We start from the raw sequence: 27,355 nt of genomic DNA on the forward strand, positions 1-27,355 counted from the left end.
GTAGAACGTGTTCCTACAGCAGTCTATGAGACCGATACCACCCTAGTACGTAAGACAGAAATGAAACTAATTTACACACAGCAAGATGAACTAAGTAGGAAAAGGCTGTACTCTCATTCTGTGTAGTTTTATATTGTTTGTAGTCTTTCAGTGTGAATTCTAATCTGATTTTCAGTGTTAGTAAAATAGTAGAAATATAACACTTGGAAATACGTGCGCAGAAAGTAGGGGTTTTTTTAGTTGTTTTCACTAAATTGATGAGAGGTGGAATAATTAGCATGCTGCAGCACACATTCTGCAAATAAGGCTCCAGGTAGCAGTTTTCATGGCCTTTTTTCCCTTCTTCTTTCTGCTTACATTATGCAGCTTTTTGTCCGTACCACATCGGTCACTTTTCCATTGTTGGCCTGGGCTTTGAAGAATATGTAAGTACTGTTTTATAATTTCAAATTGTAAAATTTGCTGATATTTATTTAATCACAGTGTTTTTGTTGTATCGTTCCACTTTTATTTGTGATCGCAAAAGTAATCTGGAGCGTCTCTCATTTTTGTTAAACCTTTTTAAATTCTGATTAAAAGTATTCTCTCACTCCTTCCTACTTCCTCCAGTGTTTACATTTCAAGTAAGGTTTCCCCCTTTTACAAAAAAATTACACCTGTTGGAGTGTTTTTAAACAACATCTTGTTCCTAATGTACATTTTTAATTTGTGTACTAAGTAATTTCTGTAGTTGATTATAATAGGTATTGAAAGCTACGAAGTAGGGAAGTAGTGTAAGGTGGTGCTTTTTGTTTCATGTATAGAGATTGTTTCATATTTGAAGAAAGTAGTTGTTAGACTTTTCCAGTAAATGTAATAATTTTCTACTTATGATTGATATACCAAAAAAAATTCGTAGATTATTCAAATATGTAAAAACTAAAGAAACCTCTCCTTATTCTTGAAGAGCTTTGATTTGGAACTTACCTTAATTACATGAGGAGATGATGCAATCTTTTAAGAGACTGACAAACTTTCCTTTTTCCCTCCCCTCAAGGTTCAAGCATCTCACTTTGAAGGCCTGATTACAACTATAGTTGGATACGTTCTGCTAGCAGTCACTCTAATTGTTTGTCATGTATCCTTTTGTCAGTAGTTACCTGGTTCAGATTTTACCTGTGAGTCATTTTTCTGGCTATATTTTGAGGCAGCAAAAACATATTGCAGATGCAATTAATTTACCATTTTGCTCTGCTCTTCTGGTAAAATTAGAAGAAAAGGTCTTTTCAGTTCTCTTGGACATTTGAAAGTTGACAGTGTGGCTGCATTCTTCAGAACACTTGAGCATGTTTAACAACTCAAAATCATGGGCTTTTATGCATGTTTGAAGGCCTCCAACTAAATTTTGTAGATCTGTCTGAGAAGATGCGAAAAGATGGAAGAAGATGGAAAACCATTGGGTTTTTCCCCTCCTGTCCTTACACTATTACTGTGGGCTACATAGTTGCAGCAGGAAGATAAATAGGATTATGAAAATACGTAGGGTACAATGGGAAATTTATTAGCATCTTTTTGATCTTGCCAGATCTTTATTGTGAATTTTTCTTGTTTCTCTTTTATGTCTGAACCACTGAGACTTTGCAGCAAGGATTTCTTTCAGGGTGATAATCCTCATGACTACAGAGAAAATAAAGTAATGTCAGAGTCATGAAAGCTAGAAGGGTTTGGTCACAAGTAACTATACCAATGTGCAGTGGTAAAACCATTGATTGGTATGTTGCTGTTTTGGCTCCTAAAAGAAAACAAAATGAAACGAACTCCCCAAACTAATATGCAGTCAGCTGTTCTTGAAAACGTGAGAAAAATGTGTTTCAGACTGCATGAAGTGGAAAGCTACCATTTAAGGTAGGCCTTCAGTTTTGAATCTTGCTTACTTGTTGGTAGGTATTTTCAAAGGCAGATGTTCATTTATTGCGAAAACTTAAGGATGCTTAATTTGAGAAGGATGATAGTATTACTGTTTGTTTATTAGTTAATTTATTTTAGATGTATGTTTGGGGGAGTTATCCAGCACATCAGATTGTGACTTAAGATTCACAGCCAATTTTGAAAATAGAGCCCTGATAAAATATTTTTCTTTATCACTTCTGTCTTTTATAAAATTTCCTGTTTCTAAAAGCTACATAATACAGTGTTTCATATTAATCAAACTATGTTTTAAAGTGCTTTTTAGTAGTATTTTCTTAACAAAACTATTCAGGGTTTGGCAGCACTTGTTAAGTTCCAGCGATCACGTCGTCTATTAGGAGTTTGCTATATTGTTGTCAAGGTAATTCTATTTTTTTTGTGTGTGTAGCAAAAAACCCTCTCAATTTAAGTTTACATTACAAATTTCTTAGCAATCTCTGTTAAACTAGTGAGATATGCTTTTTTCCTTGTTTTCCTAAAGGTTTCCTTGTTAGTGGTGGTTGAAATTGGTGTGTTTCCTCTCATCTGTGGCTGGTGGCTGGATATATGCTCTTTGGTAAGAATGGAAATAAATGGGATAAAATCTTTCTTTAACAAAGTTTATATGTAAAGAAAAAAAAATGGTTTTGATGAGGAGAGAGTTGTTGATATGAGGTTGACAGCACTCTTCTGTTTTTGTAAACGTAGTGTTTCCAGAAAGAAGGGTTTTTTTAGGTACTGCTTAATGCTAATTTTGTTTTCCTTTGTTAATAAATACAAATTAACATGCTATTAATAAAATAATAAGATCTAATCCTTTTTACTGCATTTAAAAGACCACTGTGATAAGGAACTTATAGGGAAACTTGTATAGTGAATAATCTTCTCTATGTAGACATCTTATGTGAAATGTTAATGACTTCATATTTTAATAGTTGTCCAATCTCTTTTCTATTTTGAATAAGATACATGCTGTGTTTGCTTGGAATTGAGAAGGACGGTTTTTCAGTCCTGGAAAAAAAATGGAGAAAAATAATTTCTTTCAGCTCTAGTAGAAATAGAATTTCACTTAAGGGAAATAAGTATTTGCTTTCATCACAGTTCCATGTTATTTGAACTGATTTATAACTTATGTAGTTATGTATGTATGTTAGTGTTTGAGTTGATTTCTTCTTTCTGTCAGAAGAAAGAAATTGATCAGAAATTGATCTTTATTTGCTGCTCTTATTGTAAAATATTCCCCTTTTCCCTAATTCAATGCTGTAGTTATTTGTGTTAGCGAGAGGCAGACATTTAAATGAAATGCCTGATAGTATATATGAACTAGGATAAAATGAGTAACTGTAGAGGTTTGCCAAACTTTATTCATATTTGTTCACTACTTACCTTCTAGGAGATGTTTGATGCCACTCTGAAAGACAGAGAACTGAGCTTTCAGTCTGCCCCGGGTACCACAATGTTTCTGCACTGGTTAGTTGGAATGGTTTACGTCTTTTATTTTGCATCCTTCATTCTTTTACTGAGAGAGGTAAGTCTATAAGAACAAGATTGGTATGTAACATAGAGAAGCTTGCATGTTGAACTGTTAGTTAAATCTCTCACATCTGGGTATTGGTGCCACTGTGTTTTGTTTGTGTATATTGGATTTCAGCCTTATGTAAAAAAGGCCGCACTGGTACTTACTGCAGTGGAAAATGATGATTTAAAGTATATTTTACTTAGAGATTTTTAGTTTACAGAGAGCCCTTAAACATGGGTGTTGCCTTCAAATTAATCTAAATATCTTAATCTAAATTACCTTTCAGTAGTGTAATATTGATTAATACTTGAAAATTAAGCTTGTAATCGGTTATTGCTTCTCTGCTTCTCTATGATAATGCTTTCTTTGTTCTATTTCTGTACTATTTTATTTAACCTTCTTCAGTAAATGCCCCTATTATGTTTAAAACTTATTTACTGCAGCAGTGTTATCCAAAATGAAAAACAAAGGACACAAACATAATTTTCATATATTGTTTTCTGTTTCCTACTTCAGGTATTGAGGCCTGGTGTGTTATGGTTTCTCAGGAATTTGAATGATCCAGACTTCAATCCTGTACAGGAAATGATTCACTTGCCCATTTATAGACATCTCAGGAGATTTATCTTATCAGTGGTAAGGACTTTTCTCAAAAATTTCTTTATTTGAAAAGCTACCATATATGCTATTGCATATTTAAGGAAAAACATTTTTGCTGTGAAGGTGATTAGACACTGGCACAGGTTGCCAATAGCATCTACATCTGAGATACTCAACAAGATAAGAGTCTGAGCAACCTGATGGAACTGGGTCTGCTCAGAGCCAGGTGGCTGGGGTAGTTTACCTCTAGAGGTCCTTTCCAAAACAGATTTTTCTATGATATCCTTTCCTTATGTAAAATCACAGGAATCTTAGTGTATTCAAACAAGTGTTTATTATTATGGATATTATAAATCATGTAACTCTTTCACGATGCTCTTAGTTATTGGACTAAACATTGTGCGTCCAATTCAGCTAAAGTAGTGCAGCAGGGGCAGAGTAACTTTCTAATGAAGTTTTGGATTGGATTACGCTCATCTAGCCAGCGGTGTTTGTTTCCAGATTAGCATTGTAAGATATTGAAAACAATGAAAGCTTTTTTCCTTTTGCTTGCTTCTCTGAAGCTTGCAGCAGGGGAAGGATCTCAGGCTGTCTTTGACATAAACGTCACACCAACTGTGAAAACTGATGTACCAGAAACAACATTATTTGACATACTGCATTAATACACCTGAAGTGCTTTGAGCAGTGAAAGCTCATAGAGACATCTTAGCTCTATTAGAGAGCTCTTCAGTACACGAGAGGAACTGACCTGTCCACATTTCAGAGTATTTTCTCCTTGGATAATCATAATCTTTAGATGCCTGAAACTTTGTGTCACAGCAAATGCCCAAAATATAAGCAAAGATCTGCATTACTAAAGGTCTTAGAGATGTTTTCTCAGACTGTGTTGAACAGGCAGTTACTTGAATTTCACCTTTTGATTTGCTTACCTAATTAATTCAGAACTTTTACCAGCCTCCTGCTAGAGTATGGGGCCCAGAATGGCAATCATTTACAGCTTACGATTTCAAAAAACAAGTCATACTTTCAAAGTTGTTTCTTTCTCAATATTTTTTAGAAATTTCTTATGTAGAACATAAACTATTAAGTTTCAAGAAGAATGCAGTTTGATATTTTCTTTTACATAGTTAACACATACTTTTTTGCAATTTAGTCTCTAATGCATTGATAAGAAGTTTAAGAACATGTTTAAAATGAACTTGATTTTTAATATGGTTCCTTAAGGAAACAGGATTTATAAAAGTGCATGGTCTTGATGCACATCGTCTCCCCTACTAAATGTTGATCTTTCAGCCAATTTAAAATGTGAGCAAATAGAAACTGAAAGATCTTTTGAGGCGTCTACAAGTGCTTGAAAACTCAGCCACTAAGAATAGAGAGGAATCCAAAATTAGTAATCCCAGTGCTGGGAGAGGAAGAAGAAAGTTGAACTGTCTGATATTATACTGTTAGCTGGCCAGTCAGTGCTTATTCAACTGCACTCCTATTGGGCATCATAGTGTACTGGTCTGCCTGGGATGGAGTTCATTTTCTTCATAGTGGCCTATATCCTCCTGCACTTTGGATTAGTGGCTGAAATGATGTTGCTGAAGTACAGGTGTTTTAGCCGTGGCTGAAGAATGCTTGCACAGCATCAAGGCTCTTCTTCTTTCCTACTCTGTTCTGGCCTGCTCCCTCACCCCTCCAGCAAATAAGCATGGGGGTTGGAAGAGTGGTATACTTGAGACAGTTGTTCCAAACTGACCCAATGGGTATTTCATACCATGTAACATAATGCTCAGCAGTAAAAGCTGTGGGAAAGGAGGTGGAAGGGAGGATATTCGTGGTTATGGTGTTTATCTTCCTGAGCAACTGTTAACTTTTGCTGAGGCCCTGCTTTCCAGAAAGTCACCAATTATCTGTCTGCTGATGGGAAGTAGTGACTGAATGCCTCTGTTTTGCTTGCATGCACAGCTTTCGCTTTCTCTATTAAACTGTCATTATCTCAGTCCACGAGTCTTCTTGCCTGCCTTCTGTTTTCTCCACATTCAGCTGGAGAGGGGTATGAGCAAGGAGCTGGATCGATGTTGGGCTGTTACCCAGGGCTCACCCATCACACAGGGGAAACTTGTCAGAGAGATGGGTGGGAAGAAGGTTTGCTTGTTTCTGCTATTCACACTAACTTGTTTAACTCCCTTGTTGCAGATTGTTTTTGGATCAATTGTACTGCTCATGCTCTGGCTTCCTATACGCATTATTAAGTATCTCCTGCCAAACTTTCTTCCATATAATGTTATGCTGTACAGGTAAGCATTTAAATTGAAACAAAAAAAGATGTTTTTTCAGTCTCCCTATAGCTAAGAAAAATGTGTGGTTTTGCTCTTTGAGCATAATGTGACATTGTGTGGCATGTTTTGTTTGTTTTCAGTTAATCTAAACTTTGTTGTTCTAGAAAAGTAAAATTATAAAGGACATGGCTACATCATACAATTTGTCGAATAGAAAGCTACTAAGAAAAATAAAAGACAATTTGTACTACTTCTGTAATGATAACTATTTGGGGTTTATATGCCATCGAAACACTTTCCCCTGCAACTTTTTGATAGTGAAATTGTTACCATATTTGTTTCATATTCATTCCTGATTATCATTGCTTCAAGAACAAAAGAATATCTGTAACTGCATTTTTTAATGATTGCGGTATCTTTGTTTCTAAATAATAATTGAAACAGCAATAATAGAGGCAAATAGAAGAGCAAATCATATTCTCTGATACAACCTTACTCAAATTTTTTTCTTAAATTTCTTACGTGCCTAAGTGTCTAAACACTCATGAGCACTCAACCTGTGCTCAGAGTAGTATATAAGGAAAAACGCCTGCAAAAACCAAAGAATTGTTCCTGTTGACATCCAATTTCTTTTTATCGTGGCAATGTTAATACAATTCAATGTAAAAGATTACTGTCAGAATGTTCCTTACGTTTGATTTCCTGCTCTTCCCGTTGTTTCTAGTGATGCTCCAGTAAGTGAACTTTCCCTTGAGCTCCTTTTGCTTCAGGTGGTGCTTCCAGCTCTGCTAGAACAAGGACATACAAGACAGTGGTTGAAAGGCCTTGTGCGAGCATGGACTGTTACTGCTGGATACTTGCTGTAAGTACAGAAAGCCAAAATCAGCTACGAGCATTGTGTCCAGCTTAGCCTTTTAGTGTGAAAGCAGCATGGTTTCAAGTGTTATCCCAACAAGTAGCTTCAATAGCTATTTAACAGATAAGTATGCGATGAAAAACTTCTACAGTGATTTCTTATGGAAGTACCTTCTTCTAAGTAGTAGTTGGTACCGATTTCTGGGCTAATCTTTGACAAGTAATTCTTTTGGTACACTGTTACAGCACGTAGTAAAAACAAAACAACAAAGCAAAGCAAAACAAACAATCCACAGTAACACAAACAAAAACCAAACCAACAAACTGTAGAAGTATGACTAACAGCTTGTTAACTTCCTATTATATGGAAAAATTAGAGGCATCAGCAGAGCATTTCCATGAGTTATCTAAGTGAAATTCACATGCACATCTTGCATTTCTTACTATAAGAAGGAAAAAAAAGGCAAAATTATTTAGACCATTAAGCTGAAGAAGTGAATACCTTTAAATTGTGGATTTTAAGGTTTAAAGTTTGGTCTCTAGAGAAGGATAAAACTATATCTTTGTCAGCTAAAGTAAATGGTTATACGAAGTGAGATTCTTAGCACTTGAAATGGTTTTTGGTTTTTGGTTTTTTTTTGTTCATATGTTGTTTGCCAAGTTAGTCAAGAAAAAATTGCGGTTGATGTTGTTTATATAAAGTTTGAAATTTAACTTCAAAGTATATTGGCATTCTCCCACCGTGCCTTGCTCATGATGGATCACGCCAGTGCAGCACTATTAGGATGAAGATGTATTCTTTGCTAAGTTATGTCTGAGATGCTAAGAAAACAAATTAAAGACTTCCTATTTTCCATTGCAAACCAAAATATTTATTTTAGCTTCTCATAAGAATACTCTCCCCACCACTGTTATCTTAGTTTGCATTTTGGAAGGATATTTTTTGGATTAGTTTGTCCATGCTTTGATAGCGTTTAAGAATTATGCAAGAAGAGAATCTCAGAGATCATGATAGAAATGGCTTTCCTTTCTCCACTGTTGTGGCTGTTAAGAACAGTTGTGAGGTACCTCCTGCAGTTTTAGTTGAGCAAAGATGAAAATCTTTTGCTTTTCAAGAAAAACAGAGGAAACTGATGTGAAAAATGTTTTCTTTGTATGCCAATATAATATCTGCATGCATTTTACGGCTAATAAATTTCTGCTGAATTTAAAAAATTAAAATTAATTTCTAAATGTTCATATTGGGTTTGGAGGCTCTTTAATAAGACTCAGCTATTTGCTCATCATGTATGCAGGAAATATCAGTGGAATACATTTCAAAGTAGATTCAGTTTAGGATAGATGTTTTTAAAAAGTTGTGAGCAGGTTTTGAGTAATTTAATAAACACTACTCTTAAAAATGTATCTATAGGAATACAATACTGTCCTTGTGCGGTTTAGATTTGAAGGCAGTTGTTTCCAACAGAGCTCAGTAGCAGTAAAATAAAAGCTGTCAGTTGAGCTGCCTGCTTACAGGAACTGAAATATCTATGCAATTTTCCTTTATATGCACAACAACTTTAATACCAGGTGATGTTTTTAAGCAGTCAAACAGATGAGTGATCTTTGTGACTGTATTGCTACTGTTCTAATCTGCGTCCACAGTAGTAGTAATGGTCTAAATTCTGTGTTTAGGATGACAATCAAGTACATTATCAGAAAATGGTTTGTTTTACTTTATCAAGATTCTGCCAGAATTCCTGTATAAGTTTTGTACAACATGTACTCATTCTGAGTAGGCCTGTCTTTCTGTAAGATTCTTATTCATATCAAACAGAACAAAACTGAAATTTTGATTGTTCCAGGGATCTCCATTCTTACCTACTTGGTGACCAGGAAGAGAACGAAAACAACGCAAACCAGCAGCCGAACAACCAGCATGCTCGCAATAATAATGCCATTCCAGTTGTAGGAGAAGGTCTTCATGCAGCCCACCAAGCCATACTTCAACAAGGAGGACCTGTGGGTTTCCAGCCTTATCGTAGGCCTTTAAAATTCCCGCTCAGGGTAAGTATATCTAACACATTAAGGGAAAGACATTTGAAAAATGGGTATGATCTTTTTGTAAGAAAGATTTGGCCCACATGTTCTCACAAGTCAAGTGCTGGGTCATGTTGTTTTGTGGTTCATACAGTTTGCATCTTTCTAAAAAGTGGACTTACAGGTATTCTCACATACAGCTTTATTCAGCCTGCAACTTAAGACCATCAATTACCATTTTATTTATAGATCCCATACATGTCGGGTGTTATCTATTAGTTCACGTCTTATGTTCCTAGCAGTTAGCAATGGGGAAAAATATAATAACCCCCCCAAAGCAAACAGGTAGTTCAGGAGTGTCTCTAGCAAGGCGTGGCTTTCAAGAGGGTGTACTTCGTTCTTGTAGCTGAAGTGTATTTTAAATTTTTGTTTTATTAAGAAATTAAATTGAGAACTTCTGTCACATCTGTATTAAACATGGAAAGGTGTTAGAATACTTGAAAGTTCTCAATCCCTACAATTAGAAAGGAAATGTTGTTGCCAAATGCTTAACTTTCTAGAATAATGCATAGGTCAAACCAGATAAATTGTTTTGTTGTAAGCAGAACTCTGAATTAATCAAATACTAACTTAAACACAGCTCATTTACCATGGTTTCAGGTGTAGCTCAAGAACGGAAGTAATGGCTAAGGTTAGAACAGTGTAGTATTGCTTCTAAAGTTTCCTTAAAAGTCTGAATCTACCAGAATTCTCATAACGAAGTACAAAATAATGCTTTTTTTTTTCTCCTATAAATCTCAATCTAGTAGAACTGAAAGTGAATTTGAAAGTATTTAAGGATTTCACAACTGTTGAGCAGAATTCTGGGTGTTTGAAGTTGGGGCTTTTGGGGGAGAAGGGACAGAGTTAATTCCCTCCACTGCTGTTTTTACCTTCTAAAATGGCTCTCCTCAGGAATGTATGAGCTTACAGCACTGTTGTAGAGGAAACACTGGGAGGAAGTAACTCAAGGACAAAAAGGCTAAGGAAGCAGAATTAATTTACTCCTCTCATAGCACTTGCTGCTATCTCAGTTTGGTCATAACAGGAAGTCAAAGCGTTCTCTGGCTGAGAACAATTTAATCTACTATAAATATGCATTTACTGCTGAAAAGAGTGGTGCCAGTCTTCTTTCCATGGCAGTTGCTCCTTTCTTCCCTTCTTAGCATGAATGCCTGTGCTAGAACATGCACACGATGAGCTGGACCAGGAAACTGCTCCAGCTGAAAACTGAGGTAGTATGCAGAAGGCATTAGTTAGACACATTTGAAAGTTCAGATAAGACTTCATAGTGTTCTTTTTAAAGAAAATACATTATTTGTGACATGTTCACTTAAACTGAGTCATGTTCATACAAAGTTTCTGGGGTGACAGACAGGTTAATTGAAATTAGTTCCCTGTTTGGCTGCTAAGAAGGTCATTACAGTGAATTCTCGCTTTCTGTGAGAATGCGTAACAACTGTAATGCAGACATGCTGCTTTCAAGGAAGGGGTGTGTTAAACTACGGACTCATTAAATCATTTCTAGAACTACCTCTGTGTGTAGCTTTTTATTATTTTTGTGGATGCCTCTGGATAAGAAAGTGTTGATATAGTCTCCTCCTCTCAAACCATTGCATAGTATAAGCTTTCAGTAATTTGGAGTGCTGACCTGGAACCGGTGATAATAACTAAGCAGTTTCATATTCAGCTGCCAAAGACTCTTTTTTCTGATCTGCTTTCCTTCGTCTAGACATTTTAAGTTGTTCTTTGGAGACTTCTATGGAATGTAGAAATAGAAAGAAAATCTGATTTAACTTATTTTTCCCATTGTTTTCATCAATAGATGTAACAAATAGTTGCACAATCTCAACCACATGGTAGCACACTGATGCAGTTTTGTGTCCCTGATTCCACTTGTCTGAAATATTTAGATAATGAATCATTCAGGATCACTGCAGGTGCTTCAGCTGTGGTTTGTGGTATGTTTACCTTGGTTCTGCTTGGATAAGTTCATCTTATGAAAAATGTGTGTCCCACACAGAATTCCACAGTGGAATAACGCTGTATTTTAATTACTTTCTGAACTGGGATTTTAAGTGTTTGAGAAGAAAAAAAATTTAAAAAACCACAAAAAAAACCCCCACCATAGAAAACAGTGTAAACATCTGACTTTTTCTATGCTTTCATTTTTTTCCATTTTAACCAACTTACAAGAATCTAGAAGAAGGTGGTTTATATTCAGTTTTTTATTGTGTATGAATGTTTTCCACTAGAACTCACACATCATGTCCATATGGATTGAGCAAACAATAAGAACTGATCCTTCATGTTATTTCAATTGCAAATAAGCATGTAAAACTAAAGGTTTTATATTTTTTTTTTAGTTTAATTAAGTACATACTGGTAATCTCAAAGAAAATAAAAAGGTCAGATTTTTAAAAAATTATTCTACATGAAAGCCTATCACCAGTTTTATCAGGCAGTCTAGAGAATTCTTCCAACTTGTTCCTCTTTTAAACAACAATTCTCTTGGGATATCCTAAAGCCCCTCCAGAACAAATGCTGATAAGTTGAATTTTCCTGCCACTGCTTTGTCTTCCTTTAGCCTTCCTTTCGTAATCCATGGTTGTTAGCTGAGCCTGCAAACTCTCTAGCAAGCTTTTTTCAGAGGTTTTTAATATTTTATGACTTTATTGTTGATGCTTTAAGAAACAAAACAAGCTATTTATAACAATAAATTTATCATTACTTTTCATAGATTTAGTATGATATTCCCAAAATCTCTTTTGGCTTGTCCTACTGAATTTCACTTCATTCATTTTCTGGGTTTTTTTTCCCCTGTGTATTTATTTCCAATTTTTTTCTGTAAGTCTTATGATTAGTAGTGTGAGTTTGTGCCAGACTTTCACTTCAGTATATCTAAACACATCTCCTGTAAGCATTTTTACTTTTGACTACTATTTTCATTATTCTTTATATAAATGTCCTTATTTTAGCTGGTTCACTTCTTTGAAATAATATTATTGTGGTGTATTTTGGAGAGAGGAGGGCTGTCCTCACAAGATCTTAATGTTTGAATATATTGCAGGCCCTGGCAGTGCTTCTCCTGTGATCCATGTGACTACCTGCCTGTGCATTGCTTAAGGCCAAGTCAAGAGTTACTGCTCCTCTTGCACCTTCTCTGCTCGCTGATCCAAGCAGCAGCTGTGTATGGTGTTTAAAAGCTTCCCATCAGCTTTAGTCCTTCATGGGTTGTTTTTTCCCTCCATGGTCTGACCTTTCCCCAGCATTCCCTAAGTAACTATTTAGACAGTATTGGTCCCACGCAAGTCACACCATGTGTTCCTCACCATTGAGAAGGGTTTTTTTGCCTGCAATCCAGTTGTCAGCTACTCTGGTTTTCTTCTGTCATTTGGGATCCCTAACCCTAAAGAGAGTATTCTGTGAGAAAAAGGGTATGTAGCTGTCACCTGGCAAGCAGTGGGATATTGTGGAATCAACCCTCTTAATGCAGGCTGACATCTACAAAATCGCAAAGTTTTCCTTCCTTTAAGCAGTGCTGAGGATTCTAACCTAGAGATGAGACTGATCTACATTGTCCCCAGAAGTCATATCAAGGAAAATGTGTGTTACAGATTTACCTTTCAGCAGTCTGTTTATGATCAGGTGTTAGTTTCCCCATAGTAAGCTTGCTTCTTGTGTGGCTTTGATGATTAGTGAAGCAGAATGTCATAGCACATGGTGCTTGAGACATTCAAATATTTAAAGAAGTCAAGTTCGTAAGAATTCTCTGATAAGATGTAAACCTGACTAAGGAGCCACCAGCTTTGCTGCCAGCTGCTGGTTGCATAAACCCAAGGACATCTGGAAGAACTTTCTCAGCATGGTTTTCCTTACTATAAAACCACTGTCTTTCTTACCTAGCATACAGAGCTGCAAACCTTTCCGGGTTAATTGAGAGTTGTGCTGGTCAGTGCAGAAGTAAAGAGATTATTTAGTAATGTAGCGTAACAAAGAAGTTCAGTCATTCTGGATGCAAATGTCAATTCTTACTGTTATGACAACTGATGCAAACTCTTAAAAGAAATACACAACAGTGTTGGTGTGCTGCATGTGCTGTGGATAGGTTTCTTATCACTGATTTAGTCATACAGTGAAACGTCAGTTGGTATTTGAACATTCTAGTTTCGCTGCCTTTCTAGGATGATACATCTTTTTACATGTTTTTTGGGCTTTGGTTAAGTAACTTACAAACAGTTTCTCTGGTTTCCTTCTTTCAGATATTTCTTTTGATTGTTTTCATGTGCATAACATTACTGATTGCAAGTCTTATCTGCCTTACCTTACCAGGTAAGTCTATTTTAAAAGTGCAATTAAAAACAACTCAGCATGTTGCCATGCTCAACAATGGCAGATTTTTTGAAACCATTGTTTAAAGTGAAAAGGAGAAAACATGGAAAGTTGTCTCATTTTTAAAGGTACATCATCAAATTGTAATAGTCTAAAATCTAAATGATGGAGATAGTACCTGAATTTAAATGACAGATTGCAGTTTCCTTTGTTTTGAGAATAATTTTCTCTTTAAGGGCAGGACTCCAAGTGCTGAGACAGTCTCTGTAGTAGTATTGAGAGAAAAAGAGATTTGATACTCTTGAACTTCCTTTACCATTTAGAGAAGGAAGATACCTAGGTTGTTGCCAGGTCTTCTACAGTATCTTCTTTAATTAAATATTCTGAAGATGTCATCATGCCAGGTCAGTAGGAGACTTGGAAGTGATACACATGTACCTTCCCAATTATCTATGAATATGTACTTTAACCAAATCAGAACCACTTTTTAGGGTTTTTTTTTTTAATAATTTTGTACAAATTACAACATGTAAACTCATTTGAATTTTGTAACCTGGCTACTGTAGTACCATGTCATCTTTGCATCCTGATATTAATGATCCTAAAGTCAATAATGTGTTGAGATCAGAGGTATAAATTTTGTGATGGTTTTAATAGTAGTACATAAAATAATTCCACTATAATACTAGTGAATAGAAACACTATTAAAAAGTGAAAAGTAGATAATGAGCTCTCCGTCTTTGCTGGAGAGCTTCAGAAACTCCATCAGTAAGTCTTAAAAAATTACATAAGGCAGTGAAAGAAACTACACATGGCTCATAAGTTGTAAGTTCATGCTTATGCACTAATGCATTATTGCCTTTGCAGTTATGAACAGTACAGTATTCAGTGCTTTGTTTTGCAGTAGTTTAGTTTAGATCATGTTGCTGGTATAATGAAATTTTGGGGAAAAATAAATATTCTACATATGTATTTGGCATCATCTATGTAGCGATTTACATAGTGCTTCATACATTCATGCCTTATGCATATAGTATCAAAATACTCTTTTATGCTAAATACTGTTTGCGCATTGATATTTAACAATAAATTTGATAAGTATTTTTTTAATAGGCATCCTTCCTTAATACATCAAAAAGCATTACCCTGTTTAACAGTGTTTGTGTTTTCAGTATTTGCTGGCCGATGGTTAATGTCATTTTGGACGGGGACTGCCAAAATCCATGAACTGTACACAGCTGCTTGTGGTCTTTACGTCTGCTGGCTGACTATCCGCGCAGTGACAGTGCTGGTCGCCTGGATGCCACAGGGTCGTAGAGTGATCTTTCAGAAGGTCAAAGAATGGTCTCTCATGGTGAGTCTTGAGAATAATTTTTACTGAATTATTGAAAAAGGTTATTTCAATTTTGCTTGTAGGTTTTACTCTGTAATGTATATTAGATTTTCCTTTTCAGACCATTTGGAAGCTTTTGCAGCTTACAATCCCATTACATAGGCTAACTGTATTTTTGGAAGCCATTTAGCACAATGTTAAGCAATCAGGTTAAATGAGTTTGTATATATATGTTTATATATATGTGTGTATGTTTTTCTGTTTTTCTTTAGAAGGATCTTGCATTATATCATCCCATATGTGACGTGTCCTCATATACATTTACGTTTGCACGTGCACACAGAAGTTTAACTGTTACTCAATTAGCAAATTGACATTATCAAATATAAAAGAAATCAAAGCTGATAGATGATGAATGTGTCCCTACGAAGTAGCTTCATGCATACTTTCAGAAAGATCTCTATGAAAGAGATCTTTTTGTCAGATTTGTGTTGTTCAAATGAGTATTTTTAAAGAAATTACCCTTTTTAATTACCAGGAGTTTAGATTCTCACCATGGCAACAAATTTATGTCTCACCTTTTTATCTTGGTTTTGGTTTTGAGGATTTCTATAGTTGATTTCTTGCCTAAGTATGGTAATTTTAAACATTCATAGCATAAATGGTATCTTGTGATAGACACGCTTGTGTGATTATTGGACTATCACAGAAAGAAGAGCAGTGTAAGTACATATTTAATGTATTACCACATTTCCCAAATATCCATCATTTTCATTTAGGAAATCTTAAGCTTATTCAAGAAAATTCAGAGATAAAATGCAACATTCTACTTGTCCTTTGTCCCTTCTGATCATGTTAATTATGCCAGACCATTTTTGTATCTGATTTTAGGATTATGCCTATAAATAGAAAGAATTCTAAAATAAAGAAAAATTCAAGCATAGTATTCTGAGTCTTTCATTTTTAAGTCAGAAATATTCTGTAATGAGTGAATTTAAAAGGTTTGGCTTTCAGTGGAGAAAAATCAACAGTTCTGGAAAGATTCTTCTCTAATTTTTGAGCCTACAGTAATAGACAACGTAATGAAGTGCTGTCAGATAGTATTCCCTACTGATAACGGTCAAAGGTGATTTTATTATTTAAAACTATATGGACATCAGTAGGCACAGTCATGCATTTTTCTGGAGAGGGCATTGAATAGGACCCAATCTTGAAAACTATGTATGTAATAAAAATTATTTTTAGAGGTGTATATGCATGAATTAAAGGTTTGTGTAGTTTTTTATCCAGCCTTATCAGTTTGTTTATTTTAAGTTACGTTTTGAAGTTTAAACAAAAAGAATCCTCTGATAAACCTATTAATTAGATGCCTTGGGCTTTTTAGATAATGAAGACATTAATAGTGGCTATACTGCTAGCCGGTGTGGTTCCACTTTTACTCGGTCTGCTGTTTGAACTGGTCATCGTTGCACCTTTGAGAGTTCCTTTGGATCAAACACCTCTCTTCTATCCTTGGCAGGTCAGTTGCTCCCATTCTTTTTCTGCTGTTGATATATTTCTTTACTTAGATGTAAGGGGTATGGGAGTTCTTGTTTCATGTTCACTCAGTGCTTCAGAGCATTTCCCATAAGTATGTTTCTGTGTGGCAGAGAAAAGACAGCCAGTCTGGATGTGAGAATTATTTAAACCAAAAGAATATGCTTAGGAAAATTAAGTATGAAAAGCTGAACTCTCTGAGAAGACATCAGAAGATCTTAGCATTTAAGTGCAAAGGTCAGATAGACACTTTTTTTCAGTAGCATAATTGTAAAGTATAGATGTTAGTATAGCTGTATGTACAGCTTTGTATGTATAGCTTTATGCACAGGTGTACATACTCTGTCTGACCTTTCTGGAAAGCTTTCTGCCTATAGTTATGCAGCAACACCTTCAGCTGATCTTTTTTCTATACAAGGTTTTGATTCAGTGATGATACACACTATGAATGAAATTTTGATATGCTTTAGGATCGTTCTGGGTTTAGGTTGAGATGTCAAACCATTAATATATCTGCAGTAGTAGTGTTTTGTTTTTCTTCAGTCAGGTCTCACAGGTTAAGGGAGTGCAAGCTTTTTTCCTGCAAGTTGGTGGAAGAAATGAAGGTAGAGTGACAAAAGCTTATATCACCTAGGCTGAATTATGAAAGAACTTGCAACTCAAAGAAACCCCAAGGGAATCATAACTCAAAAGATCTAGAAGGCATATTACTAAATAACAAGAAAGAGTTCAGGGACAGTGATTTTTCTAAGCTGTCCACATAAAAGCTTTAATTTACTTTCAGTATCCAAATGTTTCAAAGCCATAATACAAACAAGAATTTTACTTGGGTAATACTTGGGTATACTACTTTGGAGGTGTTTGTTTAAGGAAATTACTAATGAGTCAGGACATGATATGATTGCAGTGGTAGATGATCACAGTTCCCAGTTTTGGAAAGAATTTGTAGTGCTGGAGACTCTAAAAATTCTTAAATTTTGTATATTAGTTCTTTAAAAGTTTGGAATTAAATACACTGAGTAATTTTATTTTCCTGTGGCAGAGCTTCCTCAAAATACTAGATTAGAGGGATTTGAGAATTCTTCTAAGTTAACAAGGAGCTACTGAAATTGAGAATAAATTCCTTTTTTCACAAAAAAGTAGTTATACAAAGGTTACATGCTTGAGCAAACACAAAGCTGCTTTAACACTGACTTTTTTTGTAGTAAGTTTTTTTAAATTTTTGAACATACCTGGAGTAACAGACATTAACAAAAGCTGTCTTTTAAAATAATCAGTTAAAGAACATGTATTTCCCCAGCAGTTTAAGTTACTTAAGCAGCTACCAGTTCTGTAGCTGTTTGTTCTGCCTTGTCAACCTAGACTTTGCATTCTATTTTTGGTGGGTTTTACTGAAGAATCTGTTACAAATATCTGTAATCCAGAAAGAATCAACTCATGATGTGCAGTGTTTACTAAAAGCCTGTGCGTTTTTTTAATTCCATGCCATAATAATTGCGATATATGTTAAAGCATAATTTTTCCTCCAAATAATATGATGCTCTTTTGTGAAGAGCATTGCCTTGCTTTGTTTAGCTTTTCTCACATCGGGTAGGGCTTCATGAACAATTAAAATTTAAAAGAAGGAAAAAATGCAAGCAACTTGTTTCCTGACCTATGTGAGCATCTTTGTATCTTATTTCTCTTCTGTCTTAAAGGGATCAAAATAAGGTATTTCTAGGTAAATGTTATCAGTGTTAATTAGTGTGTACCAGAATGTTACTCTGTTGCTTTAAGTAAATGTAATGCTTTTCTTTTGGGCTTACCTTTGGTTTTATAGTAGTAGCTGACTTTCATGGTTCCAGGGAGCTGAGTATTTTACAGATGTCAGTGAAGCTTGAGAGCATCCTCTTTTTCTTAGGAGTTTGTAGAAGATGTCACATTTTGTAAACAATGTCCCAAGTAAATAGAAAAGTGCTTATCTTTTCACTTATAAGTAATGTTAACAAGTTGCTCTAAAAGCTTTTGATTGTCAAACTATTTAAAAATACATTAATGCTAACAGTCCATCTTTCCAAAATTAGGACTGGGCTCTTGGAGTTCTGCATGCCAAAATAATTGCTGCCATAACACTGATGGGTCCCCAGTGGTGGCTGAAAACTGTTATTGAACAGGTAGGAAAAAATTGTCCTATATTATTTGTATAATATATTTTCAGTGTTTCCTGACTCTGTGATTCAGAAAATATAGTTACTGTTGTAGTAATGGAGTAATTTGAGTAACTGAATAAAAGTCAAGACGTCATGTAGAATCCTTTTAAATTGTATAGCCTAATCCATTAAAGTACATTTAAAAATAAAACAAAACTAAATTTCAGAAATTTGCAATCAATAAAATGCTGTGTATAAATATATGCAATTTTATCAGGTTTGTATTTCATTGAAACATTATTTCTTCAGATGAATTTATACTGCCACTCAAGAACAGAGAATTTCTGCCTTCTTCAGAGCTGTAGAGATTCCCTCATTCATAGATGAGTGCATATGAAAGACAGCATTTCCATTCCCCTTTGATTATTAAGCAAGACAGAAGACTTTGAGCAGTTCTGAGTCACTTAGCCTTTTGCTTTCTCTGGCAGAAGTGGTTTTTTCTTGATTATAACCCTTAAGTTCTGTGCTTGTCATCTCAAAGAAGAATCTGAATTGTTCATCAGAATTTAACTTTTCAATCCTGCGCTACGTGTAATGGCTGTGGTGCATGTCCTGACCTCTGTACAAAAGGTGTCTCTCCTGGATAAGTCTAGCACATAGTCTTGGTTATTAAACCTTTTGCTGATTACTTCAGGTGTTACACTGGAGAAGTCTTAGTTCTGTGGGTAACTTATGGTTCATACCACGGCTCTCTTTCATTTTGAATGCTCTCCCTGGGCCTTTTTGTTATACGTGCACTCTACTGAGCTGTCCTTGGAAACAGTTTCATCCAGGCTGTGGGACAGAGGCCGTTGTCCAGCTGTATGTGGTAGCCATTTGAAATTGGTCTTTTCCCATGATGAAGTCAAGTCATGTTGAGACCTTAGCCCCTCAAGAATTTTGAGGGCCTATCTTCAGACACAGACTCCACATGCAGAGGCTCTGACCTGCACAACTAAGTACAAAAAAAAAAAAAAATCCTACCTTCTGCCTGTATTACCAAATTTGATAGATTTGTTCTATTGGCATACACAGGATCCTCTTTCAGCAAGTTAGCACAAAGCATTCCCAGGTCACCCACAAACCCACCATCCACAGCTCTATTAATGATCTTTCAGTTGGTCTCTTGCACTCCTGCAACCAAATCACAACACTATTCCAGATTAAGTTGTTGTCCTGGGCACTATTTAAATTATTTCCTGGAACCCTCATGATGTAGATTGGCACAGAGTTTTTCCTTCTTTGACTGTGGCCATCATATGGTTTCATTTGAGTTGTGTTGTATTGTGTAAGAATTGTGTAAAACCTTGTAATTAATACTGTAAGCACAAAGCATGACTTTCTTGATTGATCCATTCTACTTCTAACTTGTTCTTCTTAGGTATACGCAAACGGAATTCGTAATATTGATTTACATTTCATAATCCGTAAACTGGCAGCACCCGTAATCTCTGTCCTGTTACTTTCCCTGTGTGTACCGTACATCATAGCTTCTGGTGTTGTACCTTTATTAGGTATGTATACTTTCAGAATACCTGTTTATCATCTGATGGTTTAGAGCAGTGTAAATCTATCAGTGGAAATAAAACTTCAAGCTATAGCGTTTTTAAAGCAAAACAAAACCCTACCACTATTCTGCCAGCAAATGTAAAAGCTTAAGAATTGCTGTGTCATCTTAAAAGCTTGGAGATTTTTGAAAAATGCAATACGTTATTCTAACTGGCTTTTTAGTAAAGTAAGTGCATAATACATCAAGAGTATGGAACTGTATAGTCCCATACAGAAAGAGCAGAAATGTAGGTATCTAGCTAGTTTGGGAAAGGGTTAATTAATTTCTTCTTTGGACAATCAGCATTTAATTGTAGCCTCACTATAAGAGCTATACTGAGCTGAGGACATCTTTTCTCACGCGTCAGACCCTTACGGAAGCTTAGAACAAGTGAAAATATGGTTTTGTTTTGAGGTTTTCATTCGATATTAAAATAAAATGCGAGTTGTAAACAGAGTTTGTTTTTTGGTTGGTTTTGGGTTTTTTTTGTGGATTTTTTTTTTTCCAGACTGTCATATCTCCTTATAATGGAGGCAAATAATTGTATTAGCAGCAGGGTAGCTGTGCTTTTTTTTTTTGTCTTTTTATTAGTTAATTTTGATGTTATCAACATGTTCAAGAAGTCCCCTTTTATTCTTTAACCTCTGACTTGAATGCAGACTTTTGCAGTACCAACTTTTTCTGATATGAGGTACACAGAGATCAATAAGCAAGAGGAGCTCATAAGCCTAATATTTTTTTTCTGTGGATTTTCACTGTGTTAATGGAAAACTTTCAGCTTGAATGTTTCAGATGAAAAAGAGCAGTTGTCAGGTTGGATCTCTGGATGTGTTATTTATTTCCCAGCCCCTCTACCAAAGTTACCATGTAACAGAAGCATAGTAGCAGGTACAGAAGCAGAAATGCACAAGTTACTTCAGTGATGTTAGATTGATTATGTGAGGGTTGTGTCTTGTTTTGTAGGAGTTACCGCTGAAATGCAAAACCTAGTTCAGCGACGGATTTATCCTTTTCTGCTTATGGTGGTGGTTTTGATGGGAATTCTCTCCTTCCAAGTCCGCCAGTTCAAGCGCCTTTATGAACATATTAAAAATGACAAGTAAGTATATAGCGGAGGTTTTTTATTTATTTCACTTTAAATTCTGATAATAACTTCAGATTGAATTCAGGTGTTGTAGATACTTAGGGCTAAAGGGACTTTAAGAAGCTTTCTAGACAAATGACCCTCTGAGGCAGACCAAAACTGTTGGTGGCAAATGTTGTATCTGTGGTTCAGGTAGATACGCATGGGAATAGACTCCTTATAAATGGAAGACACTCCCCTGTGTCTAACTTGGATGTGTTTTACCACAGATGAAGCTGATTGCTTGTTTGTCTCCCCCTCTGTAGTCTTGAAGGACAAGTGAGTGTAGTAATTATGATGTATCTGGAAGTAAAATCATGTCTCAATGGTTAGAAAACCATTTCTCCAGTCTTTTCCGCATAACTATTTTTCTTACTCTTTCTACTTGTTAGTCCAATGATCCTGTCAAAGAACATTCAGTTGATTTGATAGTTTGTCCTTATGAAAATTTGTAGTATTTTCTGATGTTTTCAGTAGTTATTACTCTGTATTACTGAGATGTGTGATAAAATATTAATTTTCCCACTGTTTTTTCTTGTTATCCTGCTTTGTTTCTAAGCTTTTTTTGCATTATCCTTATTGCCTTATTTTTTGTGTTAACCTAATTACCTCATGTGTTGGTTATTTAGAAAAAGAAGTCTGGGACTCTAGTGTTCCTAGGCTACTTTTGTGTAGCAAAGGAATAAAGGAGGTTATTGTGTTTGTGTTCTGAGTTACTTTAGAACAGTTTCCACTGACTACAAAAGAAGTCAAACCTAAATAAACTTACTTGAAGTTTGAGTGTTAGGAAGCGACTGATACATTAAGTGTTTGGTGTAAATGTGAAATTAATGGTATCTAGAAACATAAAGGGAGTTGTAACTAAAATTAAACTCTTAGCAGATCAGTTTATATTTTAGCACTTTTTATGCCCTGGTGAGACCGCATCTGGAATATTGCATCCAGTTCTGGGCCCCTCAGTTCAAGAAGGACAGGGAACTGCTGGAGAGAGTCCAGCGTAGGGCTACAAAGATGATCAAGGGAGTGGAGCATCTCCCTTTTGAGGAGCGGCTGAGGGAGCTGGGGCTCTTTAGCTTGCAGAAGAGGAGACTGAGGGGAGACCTCATTCATGTTTATAAATAAATGAAGGGTGAGTGTCACGAGGATGGAGCCAGGCTCTTCTCGGTGACAAACAATGATAAGACAAGGGGTAACGGACACAAGCTGGAACACAGGAGGTTCCACTTAAATTTGAGAAGAAACTTCTTCTCAGTGAGGGTGACAGAGCACTGGACCAGGCTGCCCAGAAAGGTGGTGGAGTCTCCTTCTCTGGAGACATTCAAAACCCGCCTGGACGCCTTCCTGTGTAACCTCGTCTAGGTGTTCCTGCTCCGGCAGGGGGATTGGACTGGATGAGCTTTTGAGGTCCCTTGCAACTCCTAATATTCTGTGATTCAGTATACAAAGCTGTGAAAATTTAACTAAGTGAAAATTATTTTAATATTAAGTGTTATAACCATTCTTGTAGACAAGAAGTTTGTACACCTTAAGAGAATGATCTCATTTCAGGAAGTAAGCAAACATAGTCATGCTAGTCAGTAGAGATATATAGTTTAGAAATATGCTTAATTAAATCTTTCATGTAACAAATTTCAAAACCATATACAAGTTTTTGTGACATTCTGAAATGTACAAGAAATATGTTATGATTGATTGATTATGGTACTGTGAGAAAAGCAGCGGTGCTGAGAAGGTTTCTAAAGGAAATGGCAGGTTTCAGGGGAAGAATTTACAAGGCTCTTCTACATGTAGAACCAGTGTACAAATAGGAAGCATGGAAAGGAATTTAGATGGCAAAAGGTAGACGCGTGAAACAGTGGTATAGCGGAAGTAAGGAATAATGTGAAAAGTATCAAAACTGCTAAGCTGATGAGATGGTGAAACAATTTAAATAAAGGAATCTCACAGCCCTTAGGCCTGACACGGAGTAGCATTAGCATCTTTTCTCTCCCTTTAAGAAAGATTGAGCTGCAATAAAAGTTCTTCCTTTACAACATACTCTTTTCCACCAGGGTGTTTTCCATTGGATATATGAGCTGAGCCTCTCTTGCTCTTACCTAGTGCATGTCCTGCATTTTGGACTTAGAAACTCATTAGCACTCATTTGGTTTTATATAGGAGTTGTTCCAGGTGTTCAAGTGGCAGTGGCTCAAACAGACACTGCAAAGATGCTCTTAAAAGTATCATCTGGCAAATGGACTGGGTCTATATATATAATGCAAATTCACTCTATATTTCATATCTTCATTCAGCTTATATGTGTCTGAATTGTATGACTGCTGAAGTTAAGGCTGTAAACACAAACAGACAGTGTCTGTATTCCATTATGAAATGACTGAATGTTGAGGAAAAAACGAGGAGGATGATTAAAGACCATTAAAGGGGGAGGGAGCACTTGTAGAATAACTTCTATTGAAGAGAGATAGAGTGGATTTGTGCTACAGAATTGTAATAATTTTGTTAACTTGTCACTGTTTTTACTATAATCCCAGGTACCTTGTTGGGCAACGACTTGTGAATTATGAACGGAAGTCTGGAAAACAAGGCACACCAACAACTCCACCTCAGTCTTCACAAGAATAGATGGTCATACTAAAGATCTTGACCTTCCCTTTGCCTTTACATGCCCTTTTTTCATAGACTCTTCTTCAGTCTTTGGGTATCTCTCTCAATAATACTCTCAGCAGTGTTTTGGCTTGCTAGTGGCATCTGGATAGCAGTTAAGGCTCAGTTCCTTATCTGCATTTTCTGATGTTATCAATGCTGTCTGAGGTCTGTATATGTGTAAATAGAAGTATCCTGACACCCTAAAACCTTGGATTAAAAAGAATGTGGATTGTACATCTTGAAAAAAGTATATTAATTTATTAAATCTAGTTGTCACTTTATTTTGGACTGCTGTTCTGTTGACAATGTGCCACAAAGCAATAGTGCAAAGAGGCAAGATGTTTTTATAAAATTTGGAGCTTACTTTATGGTGTTCATAACAGTTCTTACTGTAGTTATATAGTATGATTTTTCATGAGCGGAAAGGCCACACAGAGAATATAAAAAATAAATAACTGTCTTACAGTCAGCAATGAAGTGGCTGTGGTGAGAACATAATGAACTATGTATCTTGCTGTCAAGTCTTTTTTATTATTTTGTATAACACCAAAGCTGTTGTACATTTTCTATTGCCTGATCGTTTTTCATGTGTCTTGAGTTTGTAATGTTGTACAGTTGCTGTTAAATCAAGAAAATATTTCTTCTTCTGAGAATTCAGATGTACTTGTTGAGGCTCAGCTGGATTTTTCTGTTGGGTGGTAGTTGGCTTTGGGAATCAGGATTTTCTGAGCTGAAACAGTAAGTAAAAAATTTACTAAGGCTAGGTGATAGAAGCATTTAAAGGTACCAAGGGAAATTAGATAGGTTCACAACTTAAACCGTAGCCAATTTCTTAATCAATAATATAATTTTTCAGGACCTTGGAAGGAGGCATAAACCTTATCTGATGTGTTTGCATGGAAACGAAGAGCATAGTGTAAGCAACATTCTGACCTGGTCATTAATTAAGGAGCTTAAAATCTTTTTTCTGTAAGTTACCAAAGTTGCAAATTGTAGTATGAATTTTGTATTGCACAGTTACTTAAAAAAAAAAAGAAAAGATGCCCAGCAACAATGACGACAAAGTCTCTCTTCTTTCAGGATTGGTCACTGTGAATTTTTAGGGGAATAATATTGAGGAAGTGATTCATCATGTACCATTTATTGCCTGTGGGGCAGGCAAATACATACGCTATTTAAAAAGTTAGCAGATTTCTTTGCAAGGACACAGTCAAACGAGCCACCAAATCAAGTCTGTTATTTCTATATGTAGATAGAGTTCTTTTGCAGTAATGTTTGAGATTTTTTTATGTAGATATTTTAAAGAAAATACATAACAGTATCACAGAGCTTTAAGTAGCATCAAATCACATGCTTAGATTGCAGTATCTTTCCTAGATTAAATGAGGAAATGTGAGTATCCATCACAGTAATCAGAAAATTGACGGAATATTTAACTTGCTACTCGGTACACTGTCCTTCAGTATTCTGTACTTAACCATACATGTATATAATTAATACTTGAGAAACTGGCAGGTGCTTTGGTCATCTCCTTTTATTGCTGTTGCATCTCTTGATTTGACATGTTTTGAGCTCTCGTGGTCCAGGCTGTGATGGTGGTAGTGCATTTTTTGGTGTCTGGACTCGTGTTCTGGGGCAGTGAGCACAAGCCAAATACATCTCAATCTAGTGGCAGGAACATTGGGCTGTCACTATCAGGTGGTCAGAAACCACTATTTTACAGAATTACTGTTGTCCTGATGGTTTTGAACCACAAATATTACCCTTTGGAGTGATTTATGAGGAAATTTCCAGTGAAATGAAATAATAGAGAAATAACCAAAATACTTCTCTCATTCACTGTTGCTGACTAAATGTTAAATTGAGTATTCACCCCATATATTTTGATGTGCATAAATACTGCATTTCACTATTTACAGTGGTGTATGTTGTGGGACAGATATATTTTCACAAGACGAAATTCACTGGTACATACATTCTTATTTATGCTGAGATTCTGTGTTTGACATATCTTTCATAAACAGTTCCATAATGGTCTTGCCACTCAAATATTGCGAGCACTACTGTGCATCGTGCAGAATTTGCAGTAGTGTGGTTCTTGTAACTTTGTGTTTTTATCCAAACAAACTGGTCTTAACATTAAAATTTATTAAGAAAAAGCCTTTGTGCTGTTTCTTATTACTGTTATTTTAAAACTGAATTGGGCCAGTCATGTAACGTGAACTGTAGCTATTTTAATGTAGCTTACATTATCTGTATTTGCTCTTTGTTATGAAGAACTGGTTTCAAATCAAATTGTTGTGCTTGCTCTTGCACTGCTTTACAGATCCCAGGTGAAGTGAAGCTTGTTTCTGAAACTGTCTATTGTGAACTCTCAAAAAATCTCATCTCCTTATTTTTACATGTATTTTGGGAAAGATGATGGAGGCTGTACAGGACAAAAAATTAAATAATTCTACTTTTATTGTTTTAAGTTTTAATATTTTGCCTTATTGTGCTGTGCATACTCCTCTGGGACAGAAACTTGATAGTAAGCGTGTAAGTTAACTGGCTGTTACCAAGACCGCTGACAAGCTCTGCACCAGCGGCTTCCATCTGTTCTAGAGTGATACAGCATGCACTGGTCTTGCATTGCTCTTCAAGTGGGGACAATTTTGTGCACGCACACGCGTGCTCTCACCACAGTTTATGTTGACCTTGGGCCTTGGAGGGGGTGGAGATGGGTCCTGGCTTAATTGTAGCCCCTTTGCGGTGCTGAGCATCTGATGCTGTTAGTAGTTCCACAGGCCTTCGTCCATGAACTGTCAGGTGGCTCTGTGGATATCTTTTGCATACTGAAAGAAGTTAATTGCAGCATGGCTTTGACTGTTTTTACACAGACTATTTTGTATTTATTAAAAAACTCAACATCCTTTCTCTGACTCCCCCTTCTCCACTGGATAAAGCCTAAGTTACTTGTTTTCATTTCTGAAGGCCCTCTGGAACCTGTAACTTTTTTCTGTCAGTAACTTCCTCAGTAAGATGCCAGGTCCAACACCAATTAGAGCATTCACATCACTTTCTAGCCGGGTGCATGAATTCCTTCCTTGCTTTCCCCTAAGCTTGAGCAAAGTACTCCATAAACATCTGCACAGCAGGCCCACTATTCTTCAGAGGACTCTGTTTCCTCATACTCCACTGTCCGTTCATTTTTATCTAGATTGGAAATCCTTTGTGACAGTGTCAGTGTCCTTGTTCTGCCCACCTGGTGAATGGGCACTGTACAGCCTGAGCAATGAGCGGGGTTCTTCGTGGAAATGATTATAGGCATCATAAAAAAATTCAACAGGGAACGGAATCTTGGCAGCAAAAATTATGTTCAGGATGCAAAAAGAAGAAAGCTGTTTTCTGAAACAGATAAGGAAACAGCTTTTACACAGAATCACAGAACGTTAGGGATT

General features: G+C 36.0%; 1 protein-coding gene across 1 annotated transcript in view; it reads left to right on the forward strand.

Moving 5' to 3' along the window:
* Positions 1-24,508, forward strand: part of MARCH6 (membrane-associated ring finger (C3HC4) 6, E3 ubiquitin protein ligase) — a 50,229-nt gene extending 25,721 nt beyond the window's left edge. The window contains exons 10-25 of the mRNA XM_010189663.1: positions 367-425; positions 1,037-1,117; positions 2,240-2,308; positions 2,429-2,503; positions 3,320-3,454; positions 3,962-4,081; positions 6,233-6,333; positions 7,040-7,177; positions 9,015-9,216; positions 13,491-13,560; positions 14,718-14,914; positions 16,278-16,412; positions 18,493-18,582; positions 19,979-20,111; positions 21,110-21,245; positions 23,801-24,508. Coding sequence (XP_010187965.1) covers positions 367-425; positions 1,037-1,117; positions 2,240-2,308; positions 2,429-2,503; positions 3,320-3,454; positions 3,962-4,081; positions 6,233-6,333; positions 7,040-7,177; positions 9,015-9,216; positions 13,491-13,560; positions 14,718-14,914; positions 16,278-16,412; positions 18,493-18,582; positions 19,979-20,111; positions 21,110-21,245; positions 23,801-23,891 — 1,832 coding nt within the window. The 3' untranslated portion in view covers positions 23,892-24,508. The remainder of the gene's footprint in view (positions 1-366; positions 426-1,036; positions 1,118-2,239; positions 2,309-2,428; positions 2,504-3,319; positions 3,455-3,961; positions 4,082-6,232; positions 6,334-7,039; positions 7,178-9,014; positions 9,217-13,490; positions 13,561-14,717; positions 14,915-16,277; positions 16,413-18,492; positions 18,583-19,978; positions 20,112-21,109; positions 21,246-23,800) is intronic.
* Positions 24,509-27,355: the final 2,847 nt, after the last annotated feature.

This window comes from Mesitornis unicolor, unplaced genomic scaffold (genome assembly GCF_000695765.1).
Source record: "Mesitornis unicolor isolate BGI_N332 unplaced genomic scaffold, ASM69576v1 scaffold26248, whole genome shotgun sequence".
Taxonomy (NCBI): Eukaryota; Metazoa; Chordata; class Aves; order Mesitornithiformes; family Mesitornithidae; genus Mesitornis; species Mesitornis unicolor.